The 21,437-nt window shown below is 43.6% G+C and overlaps 1 protein-coding gene across 3 annotated transcripts; it reads right to left on the reverse strand.

Annotated features, from left to right (window-relative positions):
• Nucleotides 1-32: 32 nt before the first annotated feature.
• Nucleotides 33-21,108, reverse strand: wdr90 (WD repeat domain 90). 3 transcript variants are annotated; one of them, XM_061809825.1, is made up of 43 exons: nucleotides 20,792-21,108; nucleotides 20,432-20,526; nucleotides 19,863-20,039; nucleotides 19,536-19,674; nucleotides 19,273-19,446; nucleotides 18,117-18,243; nucleotides 17,412-17,476; nucleotides 17,286-17,332; nucleotides 17,053-17,184; nucleotides 16,948-16,974; nucleotides 16,784-16,852; nucleotides 16,215-16,325; nucleotides 15,902-16,047; nucleotides 15,759-15,816; nucleotides 15,429-15,547; nucleotides 14,553-14,714; nucleotides 14,347-14,462; nucleotides 13,269-13,385; nucleotides 12,647-12,882; nucleotides 12,327-12,463; nucleotides 11,901-12,031; nucleotides 11,638-11,768; nucleotides 11,001-11,162; nucleotides 10,789-10,917; nucleotides 10,054-10,187; nucleotides 9,942-9,970; nucleotides 9,765-9,854; nucleotides 8,646-8,756; nucleotides 8,488-8,567; nucleotides 8,311-8,413; nucleotides 7,999-8,120; nucleotides 7,114-7,267; nucleotides 6,653-6,843; nucleotides 6,391-6,559; nucleotides 5,981-6,101; nucleotides 4,986-5,157; nucleotides 4,338-4,460; nucleotides 4,023-4,191; nucleotides 3,171-3,301; nucleotides 2,658-2,801; nucleotides 998-1,114; nucleotides 832-916; nucleotides 33-732 (listed from the first exon to the last, which is right to left on the reverse strand). In XM_061809825.1, exons 1-43 carry the CDS (start codon nucleotides 20,802-20,804, stop codon nucleotides 575-577), a joined length of 5,223 nt encoding a protein of 1,740 aa, XP_061665809.1. In that variant the 5' UTR covers nucleotides 20,805-21,108; the 3' UTR covers nucleotides 33-574. The 3 variants fall into 3 exon arrangements, with proteins under 3 accessions (XP_061665809.1, XP_061665810.1, XP_061665808.1); XM_061809826.1 differs by having other exon boundaries at nucleotides 4,338-4,439; nucleotides 17,053-17,187; XM_061809824.1 differs by having other exon boundaries at nucleotides 17,053-17,187.
• Between the last annotated feature and the right edge of the window lie 329 nt (nucleotides 21,109-21,437).

Raw genomic sequence — 21,437 nt, forward strand, 5'->3', positions numbered from 1 at the left:
AAATCATATTAGAAATTAGTGAATCACTTTATTAAACTATTTTTAAATACACATTTTATCTACTTTATAAATTAACTGACCAGTCATAAAAAAAATATTTTAGAAGATCCTAATGCTCAATTTGTATGCGTTACAGACATTTTCAAATTTTGTGGTTTTGAAAAAAAAAAAAAAAAAAAAAACAGAAATTCATAACATAAAAAAAAGATTTTGCTGAAATGACTGAGTTACTCAATTAGATATACAATGTTCAGCATGGTCAGCAAATGGTTAGCACATCAGCCACGCACTCCAAAATCAACTTCTGAAAATGTGAAACTTTTGTATCAATGCTTAGTGGAAAAAAAAAAACAAACAAATGGAAAAATATGCAAGAAAAGCAAAACAAAATCTCCAATCAGTATTTTCAAATAATACATGCACAGTAAAGTGAGAACAAATAATGCCTCCTTCCTTTAAAATTTATCATAAAAAGATTAAAAAAAAAAAAAACAAGAAGGCAAAAACACGTTGATGGACATAAACCTACAAGGTTTGAGCTATAAAAAAAAAAAAAAAAAAAAAAAGAGGATTCTCAAAGGCCATTCACCTCCCACAGCAGAATCTCATCATGAGCCACGGAAAAGAGGAACGTCCCCGAGGGGGAAAAACGACACGTCTGCAGAGAGTCGCTGTGCTGTAAGAAGTCTTGGAACTTGCCGCTGGTCCATTTGATGAGCTTCAACACTCGCTCTGAGAGTATAAACGAGATGTCAGACCCCCCACCCAGCGAGACATGACAGTCGTGTCAAACGCGCTCGAACGTCGCCTGACTACCAGGTGAAGGTTTACCTTTTGATCCCAACGCTATGAGTTGACTCTTGGGAGAGAGGCTGAAGCACGTCGCCCAGTGAGGCAGAGCGATCTTTTTGATTATCTTGTCAAGTAAAATAAAAAATAAAAAAAAACATGAAAATAATCAGATCACATAAAAGGAATGCGCAAATAAGACGGGTACCCTCTTTTTCGAGAGGCTGTAGAAAGTCAGCTCTTTCTCTATCCCGTAACCGGTGTAGATCACCAGACTGGGGTCCGTTGGGCAAAAGGCTGCCAGGCTGGGGGGTGGGCTGTCATCCTAAAAAAATATGGTACATATATTTACATAAAACAAATTGCACGGTTTACAAATCGTAGCATTGATGAAAGGGTGGTGCTAACCCCTTTTGAATCAATAACCAGCTGTGAGTATTTGACTGCCAAAATCACGATAAATAAGACTGTTTTCGTCACACGCTTTCAGGTTGAGAGCGCGGTCGCCATCTTGGTTGGGTGAATTCGTGTAAACAAACCGTAACTAAGTATGAATCATTTCAGGAAGGCGTATGATTGGGGGGGGGCGCACTGCTACGTTATCGGTTGCTCAAACAAAAGTGGGCCGTTGTAAAGAATCTTTCTTTCGACTGCCACCTGCGATCGAGAACCGGTGCGAGAAAACGGAGCATTTAGCAACCAAACGGCGACGACTGTGCTTGTCTCGTATTAGCAGAGCGGATCTAGTAGCCAAGCGCAATACTCGTGCGTGAATGCAATGCATGTCTTCAAAATTTGTACTTTCAATTTTATTATAATAAGTTTGCAAAAATGAGTTACTACACCGGTAGCTGTTTGATGAGTTGAGTTAAAAATGTAGCCGTGGAAGTGGAGAAAAAGGCGCGGGCTCTGCTTGGGACTCGTCCCGCTCGAACCTCTCTCTCTCTCTCTCTCTCCCGCTCGGTAACAAAAACAAAAATAATAATCTACACCTCTTTTGTTGGTACAATCAATATAATGTACCAGAACGCTGACTGTAATCACGCGGTATATATTTCAATCGCATTGTGCGGTACACTAACCTTAGCAGTGTGCTTACAATGGATAACGCCGCATAATGAACCCAGCCATTGATGAATTGGTTGTAGGCCTCCAGAATTTTGTCATTCTTTAGTTGGTCCACAGTCTAAGCGCTTGTCGAGAAGAGGAGATAGTTGACGACGTCTGGATAAGTTATCGACGGCCACATTTGAGTGCTCCATTTGTGTTTCTCCACGGCATATGGCTCGATATTGTCGATGAAAGCGCACTTCTTGTCGTAACGGCTTCTTAAAACGACATCTAATGAGCCCCGATAACTTTCCAAAATCTTTTAAGCCATCATGCGTCACTTTTAACAGTCGTAGGAAACATTTGTGTAACTCCGGTCTGTATGCAAAAGCATTAGAGTGAACGCCGCGAAAGTAGAGTGAACCCATCCAACATGGCCGCTTTCCCCGAATGGAGTCATGTGGTCGAAAACAATTGCCAATTGCCTTTGGTGTCCCCACGATAAGTTGACAGTTTCCTTAGGACTTAAGATGTTGGAAATACAGATGGGACTCTCCCTCTTGCATGTTGAAGTGAGGCGAATCTTTCCACTCTGACTGATACGACAAAGAAATTAAAATTATCCATATTTTTTATGTAGTGTTGCACCAAAATGAAATGTAAGGCTACTTTTGTGCAATCCTATACGTCATGAATATATAAAAATCCAAGCGTGAATACCGAGAGGCTGATTTAGCATTACCCAGGTGGCGCACTCGACATTTACGGTGACATTTTCTGGTCTTTGCCATCTACTGTAAGAGTAGAGAAGGACGTACCAGGGAATATGGTGGCGCAGGAAGTGTGAGCCAGTCCAGCAAACTACACTTGCACTTGAACCAATCGGCTGCCCACACACTGACGCGCCGGTCAACGCTGGCAGCCAACCACAGCTCATTCCCGACCAGTCCGAAGTCCTTACACTGGAAAAAAAGAGGAGGAAAAAAAGTCGCAAAATGTCAGGCGGAGAACTGCACCAAATGTTTTTTTTTACAAGTTGAAAACACTTCACGAAAAAAATCTCTGACCTTGTGTCACTGAGCTGCTGAGAGCTGAGTAAAGGAAATGCCAGGCAGTTTTTTTTTTTTTTGGGGGGGGGGCAACAGAGGCTGAAACCTTAATAAGTGCACTCTTGTTGCAGAATGAAATGCCACTTCATGAGAATTTTCCATTTTTAAAGGCAATAATTAGGGTGTTCAAGAGGCGATACTTTAGTTTGCAGCAGAATTAAAAATGGCAGTATCTATCTCTGTGCGAAACAGGCCTCTCCCTCTCTCTCCCGAGAATCTGACCTGTTCACGAACACACTGGATGGTGGTTATGGCTGCCGCTTTGTGGTCCCTGAAAACGCGGATGGTTGACCCGTCCAGGGCACGACTGACAGCTATGAGGCCATTTTTCCCGCCAGAGAGGATCACGTCACCTATTAAATGAAAGAAAATTGGATAATCCCGTAAAATACGTACTTTCAAGATCAATGTTCCCTCTAAATTTTGACGTGTCTGAGCAAACGCACTAAGGCCGCCGTGAGCGCCCCCTCTGACCACTGTGAGCAACATCAGACATACGCACTGTGTTCAATCAGTGTCATCCATTGAAATTACACAGCTCATTAAAAGATTCAGATTATATTCCCATCAGAACATTTTTAACAACAATTTTATGTTGAAAATCTCAACAAAGAAAAAAATACATTGCCAACCAAACCAAACCAACTATCAACTATAAATTTGAAATGTCGCTTCCAACTTTGTTTCCTTTTTTTTTTTTTTAAACCCACAGTGATATCCTCGTCTCTTCTTCTTGGTGTAAAACTGAAACTTGTAGAATATCTTTAGCAACGCATGTTGGAAGCTGAATGATGCTCACAAACAGTTTTAGTGTTAATGTTATATTGCATCCTATATTTAAAATACATAATTAGCTTTTTGGGCATTGTATCCTTTGTGCTTTCATCCTCGATCAGGCTGTCCCAAGGTGGAATTTTAACATTACACACCAATTGTAATTACCCCTTTAAGAGCGCAGGGGGCGGAGTCAGGTAAACCGGCGCCGAGAGTGTTCGACAAGTGCGCAAATGCGCAGTTGCTCAGCTCAGGGGGAACATTGGCCAAGATGCATCGAGGCCTCCAGCGGCTTCTCACCGTTGGCGGAGTACTGGACGGCAGTGACGGCGACGCGATGGGGATGCAGCTTCCTCTCCATTTCGGAGGTGGCGAGCCGAAAGATGCGCAGGGTGCCGTCGCTGTATCCCGCCGCCACGCGCACCCGCTGCAGACCCGGAAAAGGGCTCCAGCACACGCAGGTGCACGACTGGAATTGAGCAAAGCACGCAGGAATTAAATTGACCCGACAAGAAAATCGACGTTCACACAGCCTCAATCAAAACTGTTCCCTAAAGGTTTTTGGCTGCCTGAAATTGAATGCCCGTGAATTACTGTACATTCAGCAGTCTTTACCTGGTTGAGCACCTGGAACTGCACCACCAGTTCATTACTGGGGATGGACCACACCCTCAGACTGCCGTCTTCACTGCAGGTGGCAAAGTGGGTCTCATCCGTCTGGAAGGCCAAATCATTCACCTGAACAACACACGGGTTGCGCTGAGACGTTAAAAACAATTCAGCGAGGAAAACTTATCCCGAGTTTACTCTAAAGCCTTTGTTGCAAGTATAGTACTCAAAGCAGGTTTTTAATTATAGTCCCGCTAATGACAGCCTTCCTGCAGTTACTCTTTGATTTTTTTTTTTTTTTTTTGCTTCGAGGGGCCTCACACCAAGAGCTGGGGCCTGTTTTTCAGCCGTACAAACGTGTGATTGCAATCATTAACTCTGCAGTCAGTCAGGATTTTATGTGGGGGTTTCTTTTGGCACACAAAGCAACGCGGTAGTTTTATTCCATTGTAATAGCCGTAAAAGAAGCTAAAAAAGGGGAAAAGCAGCGCGGTAAACCTTCACATATTCACGTTCATTCTAATACGGGCACTGTATTTTTCGCTATTCGGCCAGTCCCTATCCCTCGCGAATAAGGTGAGCTTGGCGTACACATAATCACATTGTTCACACAAGCCAAGTGCTCACGCGATTTAGGACAGCAGACGCTGTTACCTTTTTCTTGTGGCCGCTGACCAGCCGGATGTTGCTGTTGTCCGACCAGTCTATGTACCACAAGGTTCCCATGGTGGTGCCCACAATGCCCATGTCCATTGTGTTGTCAAAGGCAGCGCTGACCGTGGTCCCGTCCAGCATGATCTCTTGCTTCAGCACGACCGATCTCCTCCTTCGGGAGGAAAAACGAAAACAGAAAAAGACATTGAGCTCGTTGTGAAAATAGCAATGAAATCATTTAACATTTCCTGGTGAGTGCCTCTTAAAAACATAGAAAAAAATTCACCTTTTACAGATGTTTTGTCCAGGGTTCTTTGCAAAATTGATAAAAACTAAAGGGTACTATTATATAGTTACAAATTTGGGTATGAGAGATAACGGCTTTGAATGTATTTTAGAAGAATTTTTATTGACCGTTTGGTGAAAAATATAAACAACAATTAACAGGTGGGACAGGGGAAGCCTTGTACCAACCTATGATTATGATGAACATTCAGATCCCTTTTCTGTTTTTTTAAATGTTAACATTTATGATCACCCTTCAATATAACACCAGCTACTTCAATTATTCTACTAATCACCACAACAACCACACATGAATATGTATACAGACTTCGGTCGAGGTCATCATGTCTGTGTTAAAAGTAAGACATGCATAGAAGGAAAAGGAACATTAAAACTCTTGAAACTGATTCAAAGGAACAACACACAACCTTTTCATGTGTGTGCCTGGACGCAGTAAATTATATAAACCAATTGGTGCAAGATTTTGGATGGATACATTTTCTAACCAGAATCTTATCAGATTCTACGCAAAAAAAATGCTAGTTTCTAAACTCATACAATAATAATGATACGAAATGAGAATTTAAGAAAGGTTATAAGAAAGGATAAGAAAGGAAAGAAAGAATATTTTTCAAGGCACTGTATAGGTAAGCCTACAAATATTAGGATATGAAAAATGTTCAGTAGATAAAGGCTTAGTAGCTACAAACCCATCTTGTTTGCACGCCTTGCCCAGAGGCTTCATACGCCGCACAGCTTCTACCTCCCACAGTCGCAGCCAGTGTGTGTTGCCGCCCGTCAACAGAATATTCCCTCGGCACAGCAGTACACCTTCGGAAAAAAAAAAAAACACACACACACACAAATACCACGATAAGAAGCATCAGGTTGCTGCAGGAAAACTGAGCAAATGCATCACCTCTTTTTGTCCCCCCCCCAAAAGGTGGGAGACAACGGCTGCTTTTTGCATATCTCGACCACAGTTTCCTGTGGCACATATTTTACACCACCTACGCTATTTTTCAGACCAGTTGGATAAATCCCCCTGGATACCTGCTCACCTCACTTGGCCTAGATGATCTTTATTATGAGCAACAATTGCATGAGACTGAATTTGTACCAATCTCGCCCTCATCAGCCTCCCATGTCATGAAGCAGCTCTGCGTCTTGATGTCCCAAACGCAAATGTGCCCTCGGTTGGTGGCAGTGAACAGCAAGGAGTCCCAGTGGTAGCACAGCGCTGTCAGTTCCACGTCGCCCACCTCGACTGGTGCCCTCACTCTCTGGAGCTGAAAAAGCATGGTCAGGGATGATGTCAGGCTTTCGTATACAACAACAAATACTCTGTAACGGTGTGTTTGAATCATTGTTTCCTTGCTGACTTTGAGGTCACCGTCTTGACCTTGGCCGCGGAAGACCCCAAAGTAGACGCCCCGGCTGCCCACGCAGGCCAGCTGAGCGGCCACGCAGGGGCTGAAGGTTGCGTCGTGGATCGGCCCCAGCACGCTCTCTTTGGAGAGCAGCTGGAAGGTGGTGGTGCTCCACACAGCCACCACCGGGTCAGAGAAGTCTCCTAACGGGATGGGGTCAATAGAGGCGGGATCAGTCCTCCGTCATAACGGCATGGCTGTGCTCATTTGTGTTTGTGGTTTATTGTTCTCCCGGCGCTCAACCCATTAAACAGTTGCTATAAATCACACATTCAAATGCAATAGCAACTATTTCCACAAGAGATGCAGAAACATTCCGCAAAAATCACAATACAGCGTGGCTAGACAAACCACAATATCATCGGGGAACACTGCATTGAATATTTTTTTTTTGTCCGCTTTATCCCACTGACCTATTGAGAGCAAGTAGCGATCGTCTTTGGAGAAAGCGAGACTCTGCACGGCCCCTCTGTGGTAGGAAATGGTGTTCAGACAGGCGCCGCTCTGGATGGCCCAAACGGAAATGATGCTCCTGTTGGGACTTTTGCTCGCAGCGGACGCCATCGTCTGAAGAAATGATAACGCAAGGCGACAGAGGTAACCCGTTATCATTGTAGTTAGCAGAAGTATGCCCATTTTTGCTGACTACATAATGCAAACAATAATTTTTTTTTTTTTTTACTACTACTCTGATTTCCAAACTAATTATCCATCAATTTGCATATCTGTAAGATGACGAGGCAATTATACAGAACAACCAGATCAGCTCTCTGATGGAAACCATATATACAAGCTGTCCTGTGACAAAAACGAGTTTGACACCCGAACAGAACCATCAGGAAAGAGAAGAATCACTAACATTTTTCTGACCGTATTTTCATTTGAATGTCTCGTCTGGATAAATGGACTTGAAAATAGAGGCCTTTGGGCTTTTTCTTGCCAGGTAATTGGAGAGAGCGTGTTCTCTGGGAGGGACTGACTGCACCACTCAGTGATTAGGGTTCAGGCCTTAAAAATAGAACGCAGTCCAAAATACAAACTCTTCGCCTGCTGAGAAGATCGGTCGGTGCTCCTTTGGTTCACTCTCTCTTCTGTGCTGATAACTTCATATGGATGAAATCCATATATTGTGCAGCTTGAATTATAGAAATTTGATTTTGACAGAAGCTCCACGGTGGAAAAAAAAAAAACCATTTTATTCCCTGAGGGGACTTTTCTCTAATCTCTGCAGCATACTCTCATTCGTCCAAGGCCTTTTTCTTGTAATAGTAGACAGTAAAATCCTGGTGCTTTCATACCTGAGCATCGCTGGAGAGCGCAAGACAAGAGATCTCTTCCCTGTGGCCCTGCAAATGTCGCTGATGCCCTGAATTGACGTTCTCCACCACCACCACACCGCCGCAGGAGTATGCAAATAAACCTGCAACGTAGAAAAAAAAAATATATAACAGCTGCAGGAAAGCGGAAAACAATCTCCTGTTTCTCACGGGAAAAGAGGAGCTGGAGTCAATTTATCCACATGTATCATTTGAATTTTGTTTAATTTACATTGTTATTACACCTAAGATGCTTGTTTGACTTTTTCTTCTAATGCAGTTAATGAGGGTAACCTTGATCCGGGCTCCAAACCAGGTTCCCACGCCCGTTGCCGTTGTAACCGATGACTACCTTCAGCATCATGCCGGCTTCGCCCGGCTGCGGTGACACAGCAGTCTGGACAAAAGAAAATATTTCCGACGGGACAAAATAAGTATATAGATTTGCGCACGTAGGCGTGACGTTTTTACCTCATCGCGAATGGAATTCTTATAGCGTGGTACGAAATGTCGATAACAATCTGGACGCATCATCCGCTTCCCAGTGAAATCTACAAAATGGCAACGATTATGCTATAAATATACAGCTGTCTTTTATTCTTCGTGTGGCAGTGAAGTTGGGGGATTACCGTTGCTTTGAGGATTGGTACTTAGTTTGATGATATCACCTACTTCTGTGATTTTTAAGAAGGATGCGGGAGGCTTGGGTTGAGACCTGGAATCTGAACCAGCGCCCGTGACTGCAGGGAAAAAAATGGAATTAAGACACCAAACGGGATGGATAAAGTGGGGGAAAAAAATGTTTCTCTCACAGGTCTTGCCATAAGACCTAAATGGTTTTAATACAGTCAATGGCAAAAGATCTGTTGCCAAGCAACGAGCTGCATGAAGCTCGGTGACGCATAACCATGCCGACTATTTGTAGCTTAAACCTTTTCAAATGTCTTTCTTTCTACAATGTAGATGTCCAAACATAACATGGTTATGAAATATGAAGTGTATTATGTCTTAAAGTACCGACACACACTTTTAGACACTGGCATGATTTAAAGCAGGGGCAGCAGGTAGCCCCCGTGGACTACCTGAGGAGCCCACGGGCCCGTTCAAAAGTGATGAAAAAAATTGTGACTTCCGAGGAACTTGTAGTAATGTCATGTCATTATCCAAGCCGCTTATCCTCACAAGGGTTGCGGGAAAGCTGGAGCCTATCCCAGCTAGCTTCGGGCGAAAGGCGGACTACGCCCTGAACTGGTCGCCAGTTCGTCGCAGGGCCGATATCGACAACCGTCGCTGTGCGGCAATCGATGCCACGCTGCCCGCACCAAAGGCGGGCGTGTGTACCACTGCACCATCAGTGACTCTTGTAGAAATGATCATTTGAAAATATAAAGGCAGACATTTATAGAATGTGTCACATTTTGATATTTATCGCCGATCTTTCATTAAATCAGTGAAGTACTGAGGAAAATTATACAATGATCAGTCTTTACAGATATATATTCATTTTTACATCCTAAAATTAAATGTAAATTGATCAAATTTGTGTTTTTGTCATAAACGTGTATCTAAATAGTAGCTCTTTGCATTAATCAGTACCCAAAAAGCAGCTCTTGGTTCAAAAAAAAACTGGGGAGCCCAGAGTGAGAAACCCCTCATGAAAACAATGACAAACTGGCATTATGTTCATTATTGTGCTTTTCCCGCTAATACATCATATCAAGAGGTGTTTCCAATAACATTTTTATTACCATTCAGCTCGCCTTCAATGGCGCTCAGATCCAGCGGCGACGGCGGAGACAACGGTAGAGGCGCCCTATCCCGAGGCATCTCATCCAGAGCTTATAACGTGAAAGGGTCAATCAGATCACGAGGGGCAGTAGTTACAATCCCGAGGACAGGGAGGGAGGGACGCGACGTTACTGTACCTGAGGGGGCCACGGGTTGCGATGGCAAACTGTGGGGAAAGACAGCATCCAGGAAAAGTTACACGCACGTTCCCATTCAAAAGACAATTACGATTTTCCTCGTGATCGGTACCGTAACGTGTGGAGCAAGTCAACCGGCTGTGCCAGGAAGTCCCAGAGGAAAATGGCATCCCCCACCGAGACCACGCCATCTTGTCCTGGGGTGAAGCTCACCTGACTGATGGGCTGACTATGACCTATAAACATCTGCTCCACAAAAGACACGCTTGAGTGACAACGGCGCAAAACGAAAAAGGTTTTCCCAAGCAGGGTGCTGTAAATGAGCATCGGGCGTGCTCCAAGAAAGACGCCATTTTCACTTTCTTTCCATCTATCGCAACTGACATACAGGTATAAACGGAACAATTCAAATGCATTTTTCACTAGATGTCAGAAAGCTTTGTTGTCGCAGAAAACAAGATCAGATTTCCAACTGGGAAAGTCCATTTGTGAGGAAATTGAGAGGATAATCTTTTCACTAAACTGTATACACGTATGTAATTGTTTTGTGTGCTGGGAGATCCCTCTCGTGTAAAATATGTGCTCGATAAATGTTACTAAAAACCGCTTTATGAACTATCACGATTTGCAAGATTTTTGTGTTTACTTGCAAATTTTCCCCGTCGTGGGACAAACAAAGGTTATCTCATCTCGTGAAAAATGCCAGAACGCCTTTTCATTCAAAACATTTGCATAAATATGATGCATATTAATAAAATACCAATGGGAGCAAGAACTGAATTGTTTAACTTTATCTTAGTAGATAGTGGATTCAGTTAAATATGTAAATTGATTCCTTTCCATGTACCTGTGAGTTCAAACTGAACTGCATGTTATAATCCCAGACTTTGACTGAATTATGTCCCGCCGTGACCAAAAAACGGCGGTCTTGGCTCACAGCTAGCGACGAACACCAGTGTTTGTGCACCTTGGACACCTATCACACACACAGAAAAAAAAAAAATAAAATCAATCTGTATTAAATCACAGCTCCAAAATATTCCAGTCACAATAATTTACCTGCCGGAGCAGACAGCCCGTCTTGGTGTTGACCCAGAGGATTTTGTTAGCCGATGTAGCCACCAACAAATGCTGAGGGGAGGCCGATGAGAAGCAGACCTTGAGTGCAGAATCCAAAAAGGTGCTCTCCGAATCCAAAATGCTCACATCGAGACGGAGCGACTGAGTGAGGAAACATGGAAACGTTTTGATTGTCGCAACGCAATAAAAGGAAAGCTATGTCCACACCTCTACTAACATTTCTACTAGAATTCTTTTGTAACCTTTACGAGGATAAAGAATATATGCTTGTGTGTTTTGTTGCATTAACCGTCTAGATGTGTTGCTCCACCGTTTGTGTTCAGATAACCTTTGTTGAAAGGCTTAGAGCAACCGTGACGGATGCGATTCATTGGCATGTCAATGGTTTTTCCCTATTAAATGGCTAGCATTAAGCTAGAAGACGTTAAGGGAAAGTTATGTGGTTACATTACCTACGACTCTTGTAATTCTTTTCGTTTTTAACTCAGAGACCTGGAAAATCTTTTGTGAAAAATTGTTCACTCTTTGGCGAACCGCTGCTTGTTGTGAAGTGAGTGGAGTTGTGTTAGTGCAGAATTTCAGATGCATGGCTGGCAAAAAAAAAAAAAAAAGGTACCTCCTCTAGCGACAGCGCGTCAGCAATGGTGATGGTGTACTCAGAGGGGCCGACAAAAGCCAGACAGCGGCTGTCGCTGCTCACTGTAAGAGCATCCGGAGCACGCCCAGTTCCTCGGGCGAGCACGCCACCTAGACCGTCAGGTTTTCAAGGAATTAAGCAGCGAATCTGCTGGATGAGGCATTTAATATTTCAACTAGCAGACCTGGCTCAGTATCATCAGATATTATGTGTACATTTGGAAGTAAAAGGTGTGTACGCACAGACAGTTCGGATCACGTAGCTGTCATTGTCGCAGGAGTTGTAGAGGGCGAGCGAGCCGTCCGAGGCACCACTGTACATGCACTCGCCGTTGGGAGAGAAGGCGAGACCCACCACTTCACCTCTGTGGTTGCTATCATGTGACAAAGGAGGCAAAAAGACCATCGCTGTTCACGGTGACAATAAAATGCTACGAAATTAAACCATATTTGCTTTTTCTAATTGGGTCAGAACAATAAGTGTACATTTTTGACATTTTACTTTTATTTTCATCAACGCCACATCAAATTGATTTTCATTGGTCCTGTAGCAGTAAAAAAAATTGGAGTGGGGAATCTGAAATTATTTTTCAGGTCCTATCACCCAGCCCGAACTGAAGCAAAGACAAATTGTTCCCATACACCATGTGTTGGCGTGTTTGGACATACTTGTGCTCGGCCAAGAGCTTGCCACAGGAGATATCGAAGACCCGGACGACGCCTGAGCTGAAGCCGCAAGAGAAGATCTGCTCGCTGGGATGGAAGGCCACCGAGCACGGCCTATCCTCTGACACAAAGTCATAAAGCTGTGAACAACATGGACACAACTTTGAGTCAAAAACTGCGGCTTTGCTAGAATCGGAAGTTGCTTTTGGGGTTCCTCCCGAAGAGAAAAAAAAAAAAAAAAAACCATTTTTTTTATTTCTTATTCGAGAGGGTTTAATGGAGGCAAACATAACATTGACTGTCATAAAATGTCAAAGATTGACCTGATGCAAGGAGTCCATGGACCAAATGCGCACAGACCCGTCAGAGGAAGCCGTTGTGAGATGGCGGCGAACTCCATCCACGCTGAAGCCCAGCACCGTGCCAGTGTGTGACCTCATCAGCGTGTGGTAACCACGGCTGCTCACATCAAGGAAGCCCAGGTTGCCAGAAGACGTTGCAGCCAGGACCTGCATGCTGTCAGATGACACAGATACCAGGCTCACGGGACCCTCATGTTCTAGAAGACAAGCGGGTTGGAGATCCAACGAAAATTATGCAAGAACAAAGAATTGGGGAGGAATGGGGACCTTAAAATGTTGAGCATCACGATAACATTAAGTGTGAACAAAACTATGAACCACATCTCCAATGAAGTTTACATTTCAGACAACATCCCAACTTCTTTGGCATTGGGGTTTTGAAAATACTTTAAATGCACACACGGGCTGAATTTGTTCATGTGATAAAAATGTTGCAAAAGTATTAACTTCCAGCTGTCAAGCTGTGCAATAAAAGCCGCTCCTCTCTGCAGTCACACATTAAAATATTACATTGTGATCTTGGGACTGGGCGGGTCCTGATTGCTCCGAATAAAGGTTTACGGTGCATTAGCCACGTGCCTACCGGCTTCCAGGAAGACGCTGGAAAAATCCAGAGGCCACAGCCGCAGGAAGCCATCTTCGGAGCCCGTGGCACAGAAGGTCGAGCACACGCTCAGGCTATTGATGGCGATTGCTGGACCTGGAAAATGCACAGATTGTCCACTCACTTTCAGGATTCAAAAATCCCTTTCTTCAAATCAGGGCTGACCATTTAAGACTGAAAATAAAACTTTTTTTCCGTGGGAAAATCTTAAATGATTTTTAACCTTGGCTTGTCGCAAAAGCAACGACATTTCAGTTTTGTTTTCCCCGCATTCTGGGATTTGCTTTATTTTTCCTGATACTAAAGCTTTAGAAAAAAAAATTGCAGCATGTTTTTTTTCTTAGCATTAACTTCAATCAATTGTATATAGCAAGATATCCTCTAAATAATTGTTTTCTCTTGATTATTGTCTCTTGTGATAATTCCTAACTGATTTTCACTGTTTCTGTCACAGTAACAAAGTTGAAATCTACTGTATTTTATTCCAAATACTTGCAATAACATCCACAGAAATAATACAAATCCTTGTTTGTGTTAGTTATCGTTTGACAACAGGAGGTTCCTCTTGGGAAAAAAAAAATGAAGTTTGTCAAAATGTAACTTAACATGACACAGCATACATTAATTTACTGTTAAATGAGACATCAAACTGCATCTATCATTGTTGTGTGTTTTTTTTTTTTTTTTTTAATATAGTCGTATGGTGTGGTAGGTGACCCCGGCAATAGAACGTTCGCCTTGAAGTCATTTGCAATATATAAATGAGCACAATATCTTTCGCAAGGTTCAGCGCAATTGACTGTCATGGCAATCTACCAGGTTTCTTTCTTCTTCTTTCAAATGTAAAACGATTTAATTATGACTCGGTTTCTGTTGTCCTTCTCTAATCAGGAATCTGCTACATGTTTTTCTTCTTCTTTTTTTTTTAATATTCAAAAGCAGGGTAAGAAAAGTTGCTAGATTGGCAAGGCCGATCGTTCTTTTGTGAACTGTCGCCTCTCTGTTGGCAGCCATGTTGTCGGTACGAGCAGTACACCTCAGGAATGGCCCGACCCACCTTTGTTGAGAGTCCAGTTCTCCTGCTGCTGCACTGGAAACAACCACCTGACGTTTCTGATGACAACGCGAGTGTAGTCAACCTCAAATATGTGGCCGCACCTGGTGCTGGCAAAGCTGCAGTGAGAAAACCAAAGACGGAAAGCACTTTGAAGCCACATCCTCAAGAAACTTTCAGAATTAAACGGGTGCCGATTGCTCACTCACAGCAACCTATCATCTATCTGTTGGTCGGGGGAGTCGCCTTCCTCAAAGTCCACATCAGTGAAGTCCAATGGGCGATATTCACCGAGGTTAATTGGGCAGGAACGCAGAATTCCTTTGCGTGCCCGCCACAGGCGAACGCTATCATGACCGCAGGACACCAGCCTGAAACCGCATTGCGGCGCACAAGCACAAAGTGTGACCCATTGGTTTTTGGTCCCTATTAATTGCAAAGTTAAAAACGTTATAGAGCGGGAATCACTTCAGTGGTAGGAAAATTGAAAAAAATAAATAAAAAAGAAGTCAGAATTCAGAGGAGGTGAAGACAAAAGCGCTTCAACTTTAAAACTTTTGATATAAAACGATGTAGCATAATTCCCGGCCTACAGACTGCACCTGGTTATAAGCCTCACCCAGTACATTTGGAAAGGAAATACCATTTGCTACATACATACGCCGCACCTGTGTAAAAGCCGCAAGTGCCCATATTGAAACCCACATTGAAACACGGGATATTTGCAAAGAAAGAGATTTACGCTAGTGCCGCCGCGCAAACACTAGCGCCGTCAGCGTTAGCATCAACGCTAACGTCGCGTCGACAGGGCCGGTTAAAAAAACAAAAACAAAGGTAAAAATCATGGAGACGCGGCAGTAACACGCTAGCGCAGCGCTAACAGGGCCGGACCGGTAAAAGTCACTCCCTCGGCACGTATATTCCACCGGTCTCACTGGTACCTTTTCCACTCGAGTGCTCCCTTCCGGCCGTTAGTAAAATTCACAAATTAGCCGCATCAGCGCATAAACCACAGGGTTGAAAGAGTGTGAAAATTACGGTATATGGTGCATACAAAAATACCAACGGTGAAGAAAAGAGCGTACCTCGTCTCATCAAATTTGGCAAACTTCATAGTTTTAATGTCCACATCCACTTTTGTCTTCGCAAACATGCTTACTTCGCCACCGTTGCCGACATTGGCTGTGTTCCATACGACCACCAACTGTTGAGCACGTGAACAAACACAAGTCAGCTGCGTCAAACCACAAGAAAGGCAATCACGACATTGGGTTTGAAATTGTAAAATGCGGGTGGCGGTGCCGTAGCAAGCTTTTGAAATACTGCATACATATGTAAATGTAGTTTATATATATATATATATATATATATATATATATATATATATCAGGGGAATAAGCAGCTGAGGTACTTGCCGTTTTACCGCGGCTGTCTTTCCCCACACCGCAGAGAATGCTGCCGCTGTATGAGAAACTTTGAAAAGAAAAGTACACATTTACTGACAGCAAAGTGCTCGCATCCACAGTGCATGTAAGGGAAGTGTTTAGCGGCTGGGTACCTGAGCGACGTCACCGAATGAGCGTGCATCCTGAACATGGCCGCGCAGTTTCCTTTGAGGTAGTTCCATATTCGAACTACACAGTAATTACCAGCTTGTGCCGAGGCCAGCAATGTTGTGTTGCCGTTAAAAGCCAGCGCGGACACCTGACAGACGGACACGTATATTTGGCAAATAAATAGGGGGCGGAGTGGAAAGCAGCTTGCGGCATAACCGCCACAAGTCACGTTAAATAACTTCATCGAGATGCGTGCGTCTACTACACCAGCAGGGATGGATTAAAAGTCAGCTTCACACTGGAGGTCATTTTTACCTTATCGGTGTGGCCGACGAAGAATCGCTGCTCGTTTGAGTCTATCTTCATGGAGACAACTATGGCGTGACATGGATAGACCACAGAATCGCCGGACAAGGTCCATAAGGCCTAAAATATAAAATACAGCAGATTGCCATAAATCTAATTCTGTTTGTCAAGCCAGTGTTATGCATGTTTTTTTTTTTTTTTTTAATCAAACATTCTGTCTCACTTAATGCCTTTAAAAAAAACAGCAACAATGGCAAAAAAGGTAGATTGGGAAATAATATACAAAATACATCCATCCCTCCATTATCTGAGCCGCTTATCCTCACAAGGGTCGCGGGAGTCCTGAAGCCTATCCCAGATATCTTTGGGCAGGAGGCGGGGTACACTCTGAACTGGTCGCCAGCCAATCGCAGGGCACATTCACGCACACATTCCCACCTACGGGCAATTTAGAGTCTCCAATTAACCTCAATCCATTACAGTATAAATCTGAAGGGTGGACTAGAGAACATACAGTATCGAAATATGTGTATACTTGGATAGATACATTGTACTAAAAATGGCTTAAATAACCCTACACATTTGGTGGTGGCTCCTCCAAAACCAATTATTCTCCTGAGCCTGAGAATCGGGTCTGGCAACAGCTTCTAAGAGAAGAGGAATTAAAAAAAAAAAAAAAACAGGCTAAACCCAAAGAGTTCGGACTCCACTGCATTTACTGTCGAGCATTTTATTTTACCACCTGCGCCTCTCCAGGACTGACAGCAACCTAAGGAGAAATTAAAGATTACAGTTCACGCCGGTATGTCAGTGACATTTTTTTTTGCTTTTTCCACAGCTTCACCACCTCCTCCTCCTCCAGGTGTTGGCTGAGCTCGTCCTCATCGTTCACAAATGGCGGCGGCGAGGAGTGCGGCGATACCGGTGGATCCTCCGACGCCTCAGTGACGACTTCAGGCAGCTCGGGTATACTGTTCATCTGCTGTGAAAGCGGAGAGGAGGGAAAAAAAAAGCATTTTTAGATGGAAAAGATGAAAGGTTTTGCACTCGTGGCATGTATAATTTTGTTGTTAGTCTTACTGATTCGGGGCTGGGGGGTTCTTCTTCAAAGAGGCTGGGCACATTTGCTGAAGAATAACAGTAATCGATATTGCAGGGCACGTTGCATAAGAAGATATGCTTAGGTGAGTGCCTTCGGATACTCACTCGCCTCCACCTTGAGAGCTCCTTTCCGTATAATTCCACTGTTCAAATCTTCTTCTAATGGAAACCTGATTGAAGACGACACGTGTGGGCTTACATGGAAAGAAATTAAGTGCCTCAGGAAGGACTGGAAAAAAAAACATCAATGTGATAGATAATTGGTTCTGGTTTTCTTGATTTGCTTTAATAGCTCTCTGAAGATTGCTCATCGGCAAACGCGCAACTTTTACACTGCCTTCGAGAGCTTGCAGATTTTTCTGGGTCTTTGTCGTGTGCTACAACCACCACCGGTATTACACTTATTTGCCCATACTCATAAAAAACTGCGTTCTGCATTTAACACATTACAGTAGAAAAGCATTTAGCATAGCACAGCAGGGAGCGACCTGTCGTGCCTTGGAGAGGCATCTTTACGTTTTTGGCTTTTGATACCTTGCTCAATGGCGCCACAGCTGTGTGTGATAACCGGTTAAAAAGATTTCAACCCAGCATGTACTTTTTTCCAATAGAGACGCTGGCTTATGCGGTATCAACGTTTACAGCTCTGATGGGAGATAATTAAAAGAGGCTACTGATTTAATCCTAAAGTATTACCTGAGCAATCAATATCTCATTCAAATCTCAATTAAAGTTGCTGCACTGAATAATTGTTCAAGGTCCAGAAATGGAGGGAAAAACTCGATAAATTCAGCCTTCAGGAGAGGTCACCTGATGTAATGGTAGCACTTGTGCCAGGTGTGTCCCTTGGGCACGGGAAAGGCCATGTCTCTGGGCATGGGTCCGGTGCCGTCCGAAGACGGCATGCCCATTTGCTTGGCGTCATGGTAGGAAACCTCTGCAGCGATTGAAAAGGGAGAATGAGGGCGGTGACGCAGACCCACGTTGACATACAAGGACATAGAATGGGGGTCGTGTCAAGGAAATACGAAGTCAAAAAAATATTACGCCTTTGCACTCAAAAAATTATTTTCCGTGCTCATTACAACCCTTAGAGGTACGGTGCATTTGAACTGCCTCCTTAAACAATATTGAATAATACAAAATGAATACATATACATATTTTATGTCACCAAATGCGGAGGGGGAAAAACAGTTAAAGTAACAACAAATTTTACAGGACTCTTGAAAATATAAAAACTTGCTCATTGCTGATCCTAAATATCATTCAATGTGATTTTTAGGAGAGTATATTTTTGTATCCATCCATTTATTTTCTTTGCCGCTTATCCTCACGAGGGTCGCGGGGAGTGCTGGAGCTTATCCCAGCTGTCAACGGGCAGAAGGCGGGGTACACCCTGAACCTGAACTGTGCCCTGTCGGACTGCTACACCCAGTTTCCGGAATAAGCCGCATCGAACATTATATCTCTGCCTCGAAGTCCTGCATTTGGGTCCGCCCCCGCACTGGAGGTTCGTGACGGAGCCTGTGCCAGCTGTCAACGGGCAGGAGGGGGGTACACCCTGAACTGGTCGCCAGCTAAATGCAGGGCACAGAGACAAACAGCCGCACTCACGATCACAACGACAATTTAGAGCGTCCAATTAATGTTTTTTTTGGGATGTGGGAGGAAACCGGAGTGCCCGGAGAAAACCCACACAAGCACGAGGTGAACGTGCAAACTCCACACAGGCGGGGCCGGGATCGAATCCGGGACCTCAGAACTGTGAGGCCAACTCTTTCCATCTGATCCACCGGGCCGCCACTATATTTTTGTATGTTATTTTCAATTCCGCTGTTAAATTACAAAACCTAATTGTTCTCCCTAGAAACATCTTAATTGTCATAATTTGTCATTATTATCCCCAACACGAGCTTGTTTTTGTGAATACGTCATTGATGTAATTTCTGCGTTGGGGATTCTCACCGGGATTAAGCAGCAAATCGCTGGTAAACATGTTTTTCACGGTCATGTAGGAGCAGAGCTTGACGCTTTTCAGATGACTGAAGTAGAGGTGGTTGAGGTAGATCGTAAGCGTACGCTGCAGGTCCATCATCAAGCAGGTCCAGTGGACTTTGGGGAGTGCCAGAGGCCCGTAATCTAACCACGGGGAACAAAAACTCTCAAGGCACCGGAGATGACGACAACGTTGTTACGCAGTATGATTAAGAATAGTTTGTGCTTTTTACGTTGTCGAGCAGACTTGGCTGTCGTTTCATGAATCCAATCAAATTCAGACCCGCACTGGAAGGGGAAGAGAAGCGACGTGGCCGTAGATTTGAACTCTTTGAACATGTTGGAGATGGAGATACGGACCACGCGGCCGTCCTACGCAGCACAACAGATAAAGAGGGAGGGGTTTAGCAATCATGTCATCGATTTTATATGACTCGATGAACGCGGTCGAAGGAGACAACTTGTCACTCTCGGAAATGAAGGTGCCACTTTAAGAAGTACACACGTGTTGCGTCTCTGTGTAACGTGTGGTGCAGAGTCTCAAATCTCAGCAATGGTACCTCTGCTGTGACATCCAGGACGATCAAAAACGACTTTCCTGGACTCGGCTTGAAAAGGAAGTAGCAATATCGTCCCGTCAGACCCAGGGACTGGTGCGAGTTTTTCGGAATCTGAATGTAGCTCTCAGTCGGTACGGAGCCCTTGATCCGAAAAACTGTACTGTTGAGCGTCTTGTCCTGAGGAGGTTTATGGGAAACGGACAGAATATAGACCGATGTTAGCAGTTAGCAGCGATTGAATTTTAGCCTTCATTTTAACCACCATAGAATGTTTGAAGTGTCAGCACAAAAGATGTTACATATTTTTAAAAGACGCAAATCTCTGGATGTAATTTACATTTCAACAGGTAAGATGATTGAAAAATGGAAATTTTGGACATACCGCCCAAGTGACTTTACATTCATTCATTATTAGAAAATGAAATCAAGACATTTGTTTGACAATAACAGTACAAGTGTATTGTTCATAATGAAAATCAAATGGAGTCAAATACAAGAATACTGCACACCGAGTAAAAGCTTGTGACAGATGAAGAGAAGTTGACCTTATTAAAATCACAAATAATTACCGTGTATGTCGATACATCTCCTTCTTTGGATGCCTTTTGCCACTCGGACACTCTGAACTGTTTGAATATGTTGACGTAAGGATGCTGCCAATCATCTAGAACCAGAAATAGGCGTCATTCCGAGTCAAGATTTCAAGGCGACACTCGAGAAATCAAAATAGCCGCAAAAGGAAAGTGGACGGCTGTCATTAAAGTGCTTTTGTCGAGGTTGACCTCGCTGCCATTATAAGGCGACACTTCAGAAATCACGCTTGTTCTAAGTGTAAGTGTTCCAAGTGTGCGACTGCTACGGGAAACGAAGGGCTGTGATTAAAGTTGGCATATTCGCGGCCGGTTCGACTCGAGTGTTAAAATTCGTACCTTTGGCGGCCATTGACGGGGAACAATTCCAAACCCGCTCTTGGATCGAATGTGAGCCAAAGTCAGGACAAGTCGCTCAGCTGCCTTCATGGACATCAACACACGACTTAGCTTGGACACAAAAACTGTACAGACAATACTGCTAAACACAATAAGTGCCCTCCCTGTGGGCAAGTGTTTTATTTTATTTTTACTACATGAAATTTAAAACAAAAAAAAAAAAGCGGAGTTAGAAGAAGTCCAAGATATCAGGCGAAGAAAAAGAATTACAAAGACAAACTGACAACAACCGAAAGAGTTCTATCCTTCCCGCTCCATTCTCCGCCGTTGCCAATGACAGCGCGTACGCCGTGACGTCATCACGTAGTCAACGTCAGGCTCGTCCTTGGGCTTATGGGTAATGTAGTTTGTAGAAACTAGTTTCTCCCCCTCGCCTTTGGAATCCAACAGCATGCATCCAAAACGTACAGTTAAAATTTATAATGGCTGTGTAACAAAGGCTGTAATTGAAATTGGGATTTTTTTTTCACATGGTGAACTATTGAATTAGAATTTAAAGCAATCTTTCTACACACGACATTAATCACATCACCGCTGCACATTAAAACATACTAGAACAACATACTGAAAAATACTCGAGTAATTT

Source organism: Syngnathoides biaculeatus, chromosome 22 (genome assembly GCF_019802595.1).
Source record: "Syngnathoides biaculeatus isolate LvHL_M chromosome 22, ASM1980259v1, whole genome shotgun sequence".
NCBI classification, from domain to species: domain Eukaryota; kingdom Metazoa; phylum Chordata; class Actinopteri; order Syngnathiformes; family Syngnathidae; genus Syngnathoides; species Syngnathoides biaculeatus.

Excerpts from the sequence above, each read along its gene's own strand:
- wdr90 (XM_061809824.1), bottom strand. Across the intron at positions 17,188-17,285 it reads AACCCCCCAGCCCCGAATCA|CAGATGAACAGTATACCCGA; the intron begins GTAAGACTAACA and ends CCGCTTTCACAG. Across the intron at positions 8,757-9,764 it reads CATTGAAGGCGAGCTGAATG|TCACGGGCGCTGGTTCAGAT; the intron begins GTAATAAAAATG and ends TTTTCCCTGCAG.